This window comes from Sinocyclocheilus grahami, unplaced genomic scaffold (genome assembly GCF_001515645.1).
Source record: "Sinocyclocheilus grahami isolate Dianchi unplaced genomic scaffold, SAMN03320097.WGS_v1.1 scaffold2187.1, whole genome shotgun sequence".
NCBI classification, from domain to species: domain Eukaryota; kingdom Metazoa; phylum Chordata; class Actinopteri; order Cypriniformes; family Cyprinidae; genus Sinocyclocheilus; species Sinocyclocheilus grahami.
The window spans coordinates 8,900-15,306 of record NW_015507366.1 but is presented as its reverse complement, the minus strand read 5'-3'; the positions used below and the strand labels follow the sequence as shown (position 1 = coordinate 15,306).

The following is a 6,407-nucleotide window of genomic DNA, read 5'->3' as shown; positions in this document are numbered from 1 at the left end:
TTTTAGGATTATGAAGACAGTGCAGTTGAGCTTCGCTGCTGCCCTCTAATGGAAACAAACACAAATGCATGATCTCAGTGATTTATTATGCCACAGATGAATATTATTACAGTAATATAACACAACACAGAATCATCATTCAAACTGTCTTCTGATTAGATCTTTAAACATGGTCTCCGGCGATGAGAGTGATTTGATCTCCTAGCTGGTCTCTTGCGGTGTGTGTGTGTGTGTGTGTGTGTGCGCGAGTGTGTGTGTGTGTGTATGTGTGAGTGTGTGTACGTTTTTGTGACAAATGAGGACATAAATTTGTATAATGACAAAGGTATAACATAGGTATTACAAGGAGAAGGTGACTTTTCAGGACATTACCCCATGTCCCCACTTTTCAAAACGCTTATAAATCACACAGAATGGAGTGTATTGAAAATCTGAAATAGCAGAAAGTCTAGCCCTGTGCTTTTATTATATATATATATATATATATATATATATATATAATAAAAGCACAGGGCTACCTTGTTAATTTATTTTTTATTAAATAAATTATTATGGCAATGACTAATTCATTTTTTTTCTTCAATTATTAATTTTACTAATTCAATTATATATAATAAAAGGACAGGGTTAACAAAAGAGATCTTCTCTGTGCATGTGAAAGCAAATGTTGTTATAATCCATCTTTCCCTTTATCACTAGTTCATCTCCTGATTTCTACACACAAGCAGAACGAGTGTGTTTGAATCACAAGGAAGTTTTTAAACAGGCGCTTGTTACTGTAACCGGTTCTGCCACAAACCGTAACATATAACGTTTTTCTCTTTCACTGTAACAAAGTAAGAAATCATCACAATGTCCTTATGCATTTATTATTCAGATTGTCATAAAGTATTTACATCTTTATCTTTGTTCAGTGAGTGACTGTGTTTCCTTCTGGATATTAGGATTATGAAGACAGTGCAGTTGAGCTTCGCTGCTGCCCTCTAATGGAAACAAACACAAATGCATGATCTCAGTGATTTATTATGCCACAGATGAATATTATTACAGTAATATAACACAACACAGAATCATCATTCAAACTGTCTTCTGGTTAGATCTTTAAACATGGTCTCCGGCGATGAGAGTGATTTGATCTCCTAGCTGGTCTCTTGCGGTGTGTGTGTGTGTGTGTGTATGCGCGAGTGTGTGTGTGTATATGTGAGAGAGTGTGTGTGTGAGAGAGTGAGTGTGTGTGTGAGAGAGGGAGTGTGTGTGTGGGTCGATTCCCTCTCTCTTATACCCCTCCAGCAGCTCCTCAGCATCCCAGGTACGCATGGAGCCTCCTACAATCTCACCCACGTTGGGCATCAGCACATCCACCTGACAAACACACACACAATTATAACACCGCTCTGCTGAATCCTGCTCTCTGAATACCCAAGCATTTTCCTGAATACTCCTATGACTGAATGTTTTTCATATATACACTACTGCTCAAAAGTTTGGGGTCAGTAAGACTTGTAATGTTTTTAAAGAAGTGTCTTCTGCTCATCAAGCCTGCATTTATTTGATCAAAAATACAGAAAAAAACTGTAAAATTGCAAAATGTTATTACAATATCAAATGATGGTTTTTATTTTAATATCCTTTAAAATATAATTTATTTCTGTGATGCGCAGCTGAATTTCCATCATCATTACTCCAGTATAAAGCGTCACGTGATCTTCAGAAATCATTCTAATATGCTGATTTATTATTATTATTATTATCAATGTTGTGCTGACAAATATTATTTTTGGAAACTGATACTTTTTTCAGGATTCTTTGATGAATAAAAAGTTAAAAAGAACAGCATTTATTCAAAATATAAATATTTTCCAACAATATAAATCTTTGCTTTAGCTTCTTAACAATTGAACACGTCCTCGCTGAATAAAAGTTTTAATTTCTTTAAAAAAAAGAAAGAATAAAACTGTTCTGACTCCAAACTTATGAACGATAGTGAATATTGTTAGAAAATATTTCTATTTTAAATAACTGCTCTTCTTTTTAACTTTTTATTCGTCAAAGAATCCTGAAAAAAGTATCACAGCTTCCAAAAGCAATATGAAGCAGCACAACTGATAATAAATCAGCATATTATGATGATTTCTGAAGATGATGAGACACTGAAGATGCTGGAAATTCAGCTGCGCATCACAGAAATAAATTACAGTTTAATGTATATTAAAATAGAAAAACCTTATTTAACATCATAACAATATTAAATTTTTTCCTGTATTTTTGATCAAATAAATGCAGCCTTGATGAGCAGAAGACACTCCTGTAAAAAACATTACAAATCATTCTGCTCCCAAACTTTTGACCGGTAGTGTAGGTTTATATGAGACTAGTGTAGCTCGACTTTTGCTCTGGTAACTCCGCCCACGGCAGAATCTCATTGGCTCATCTATCTGCATGTTTAAACACCAAATCTGTTGTGATTGGGTGTGATTGTTAATGAGGATCCGGACCGATTCGGTGAGGCGGTGGTCCTAGAAGGATTTGATCTCGGCTGGGAAGCGACACAACAGGATGGTCTGGTTAATGCTGTCTGTCATCAGTCGCTCAGGGGCTTCTGGGATATCCTGCAGAAGTGACACACAAACGGTTAAATAGCTTTTGCACTTAAAGCATGAGACTGGATAAAACACACACCTCTCCAAACTCATAAAATGTCCCGTCGTCCTTCTTGACGTTGTGCTCTTTCAGCCACGCGATGGCTTCGGTATAGTTCATCCTCTCAAAATATTTTATTATTTTTTGCATATGCAAATTTCAAATTTCCATTTAAAATTGAAGTGCTAAAATGACTAAAACTGAAATAAAAATGAATAAAAAACGAAATATCCAGTGCCTCAATTTTTTTAATGAATTTCCATAACCGTTCCAGTCTCTGACAATGTTGTTATTGTTAACTAAAAGAATAAACAATCACGTCCAGAATAAAAATCTCCTGATGATTCACTCGCCCCCGTGTCATCCCAGATGTTCATGTCTTTCTGTCTTCAGTCGCAAAGAAATGAAGGTTTTTGAGGAAAACGTTCCAGGATTTTTCTCCATATAATGAACTTCAATGGGGACCAACGGTCTGAAGATCAAATCAGTTTCAGAGCAGCTTCTAAGAGCTCTACAGGATCCCAGCCGAGGAATAAGAGTCTTATCAAGCCAAACCATCGCTCATTTACTAAAAAAATAAACATAAACTTTTTAACTACAAATGCATGATGTAATACGTCATGCTTGAAGTCCAGCTAGTGCAAGACCAGCATCTGTGGTTAAAAAGCATATGTGACCCCGGAGCACAAAACCAGTCATAAGGGTCAATAAATAAGCTCTCCATTGATGTGTGGTTTGTTAGGATCGGACAATATTTGAAAATCTGGAATCTGAGGGTGCAAAAAAATCTAAATATTGAGAAAATCATCTTTAAAGTTGTCCAAATGAAGTTCTTAGCAATGCATATTACTAATCAAACATTAAGTTTTGATATATTTATGGTAGGAAACTTACAAAATATCTTCAAGGAACATGATCTTTACTTAATATCCTAATGATTTTTGGCATAACAGAGAAATGTATAATTTTGACCCATACAATGTATTGTTGGCTATTGCTACAAATATCCCCCAGCGACTGGTGTGGTCCAGGGTCACATATAAATGTTTATGTTTTTAGTAAATGAGCGATGGTTTCTCTAGATAAGACTCTTATTCCTCGGCTGGGATCCTGTAGAGCTCTTTGAAGCTGCTCTGAAACTGTGATTTGTACCTTTAACCCGTTGGTCCCCAATGAAAAGTCAATTATATGGAGAAAAACCCTGGAACGTTTTCCTCAAAAACCTTCATTTCTTTGCGACTGAAGACAGAAAGACATGAACATCTGGGATGACATGTGGCTGAGGGAATTATCAGGAGATTTTTATTCTGGACGTGAACTGCGTGATTTGGGGAATGACCTCGTAGTAGCCCCGGCTAAAGAAATGCTCCCGGAAGCACTGCGTGACGGCGGATCGCACTTTCAGGATCTTGGAGACGTTTTCTCCACGGATCATCATGTGCCTGTTGTTGAGCTGCACGTCCACGTCAGACTCCTCGTTCAGCAGGTTATATCAGCGCCGCCGGAGACCGATCAGCTCCCAGAAATCACAGAGCAGCTCATGGCCACCCGGAGCCTTTCAGAACAAAACCATAAACTGTAGAAATCATACATGCATGGGGGGAATAACAACAATGACAGAACTTGCATTTTTAGATGAACTATGAATAAAATACTAAATTACTTAAAGTTACTAAATTAACTAAATATGAGAGTATAGCTGAGATATTGATCAGCAGCACATTCTGATGCAACCCTCTGCAGAGATTGTGTAAATGTAACCACTGGAGGAGTATGATTATATAAAAGAGTGCAATAGAATGCTAATCAATATTATGTAGTACAGTAATATAAATCAGGGTGTTTATGTAGTATATCGATCTATATAAATACACCATTGGTACAATACTACACATAAGTATAATAATACAGATCGGGTCGGGTACTGCAGTATGTATAAGAGTAGTATGTGTAGTATAGAGCAGTATGGAGTAATAACAGGACGCAACCCTGCAGCATCGTCTTCATCACCACCATCATCATCATCATCATCATCAAACTCTAAACTGTAGAAATGATTGAACATTACAATAAATTTTAACAATTAAGTCCACACACAAGAAAGAAGAACAATCTTAATCTGTAAGACAGCATTTAAGAGAAGAGAGAAAGAAAAAAAGAGTAATAATAATAATAAAAAAAATACATACATATAAACAACTAAACAATAGTTCAAGGACTACAGTGAGGGAACTATACGAGAAAACAATTCCTCCATGAAGTCTAGCAGCATGCCATTCTTTTTGTTATTAATTTGCATTAGAGACTCTTTCAAAGATTCCATTTCTAATAAAAATAAATTAATTACATTACAATTACATTTCTGATTATGAATGGCGTCGGTCAGTCACTAAACCTGTTTTTAAGTAACATTTCTTCATTGCTTATATACAAAAATATTGTGTGACATTTACCGTAATTAAGAATAAATTGAGCATTGCTTTATAGCTGAGTGCTTCTGACATATTAATATACTTTAATGTGCATGATATTGATGAAGATAAAGCATATCTTGTACAACTGTTAAAATACAAGGGAACGTTTCATATTCATAAAATGAAATGGTCAGACTCCAAACCAATTTTTTCTCACTTTAAAACAGCTTTATTGTAATGCTTTATAAAACTGCACAATTAAAAAGGCAATTAGAGCATATAGCATTGTATGTACATATGACATTGAATTTTTCCTTTGAATATTATTTATATATATATTTACATATTTTTGCACTGATTTATTGCATTTTTGTTATGTTTTGTTGTTTTTTTCTGTTTTGCAATGGATAATTCTCATTGTGTTGTTCTTCATTCAGTAATGTTCTTTATTTTTTTCTAGGTTTTCCCTGCCTGTGTTACTCCAGGACACAGCATACTATTCATTAACAGGACGAGTTTCTTCTCTGAAAAACAAAAACAAAACAAAAAACATACAGGTACATAAGCACACCTAAAAATAGTTTACGCTTTGAACGTTTTATATATATTTTTATTTTTTACATTACATACTGCTTTATTGCAGAGAAACACATAAACATCCTAATTATGCACATTTTTAATAGATCAGCCAATGCAATGGCACCGTGGAAGAAAACAAATAATAAAAAATGTTTGTTCTGGAATAGAAGAAAAATAGGATATAATATCCTATGTGTTATTTTAGTTTCATTTATTTAGTTTACTTTTGTATTTGTAGTCCACCCAGTTTTGCTACCTTTATACCGTAATAATATTGCAAATAATTTTTAATAAAAAACATGAATAACACATTCATATAGGTACAAATACGATAATAAACGCACATAAGATACAATCACGACAGTTGCTTTGCGACAGCTCATGAACGGTTCCTGTGATGACGCTCCCAGGCACCGCCCCTTTTGACGAAGGCAGGCTGGTTGACCAATCACAAACGGGAAGTGTCGTCTGTGATTGGTCAGCCCCACTACCCTCGTCATCACTACACAGGAAGTGTGTTCCGGGAGAAGCGTCGTGCCGCGCCGAGCTTTTCAGCGATTTTGGATCAATCTGAGCGATCAGAAGCGATTACTAGCGACTCCGCGTCTCGTTCCGCGTGTGTTTGAGTCATGGTCGGGGTGAAGGTGATCGGGAATGACTCAGAGTTCCAGGCGGAGCTGAGCGGCGCCGGATCCAGACTGACCGTGGTGAAGTTCACCATGAGCGGGTGAGTGTGTCTGTGTGTGAGGCCGCTGCAGCCGAGCCGAGAAAACA

At 36.2% G+C, this 6,407-nt stretch overlaps 1 protein-coding gene across 1 annotated transcript in view; it reads left to right on the top strand.

Annotated features, from left to right (window-relative positions):
• Positions 1 to 6,108: 6,108 nt before the first annotated feature.
• The window catches only part of LOC107574332 (thioredoxin-like protein 1), a 7,122-nt gene continuing 6,823 nt past the window's right edge, over positions 6,109 to 6,407 (top strand). Inside the window, exon 1 of the mRNA XM_016260774.1 lies at positions 6,109 to 6,360. Within this exon, the coding sequence (XP_016116260.1) occupies positions 6,263 to 6,360 (98 nt within the window). The 5' untranslated portion in view covers positions 6,109 to 6,262. The remainder of the gene's footprint in view (positions 6,361 to 6,407) is intronic.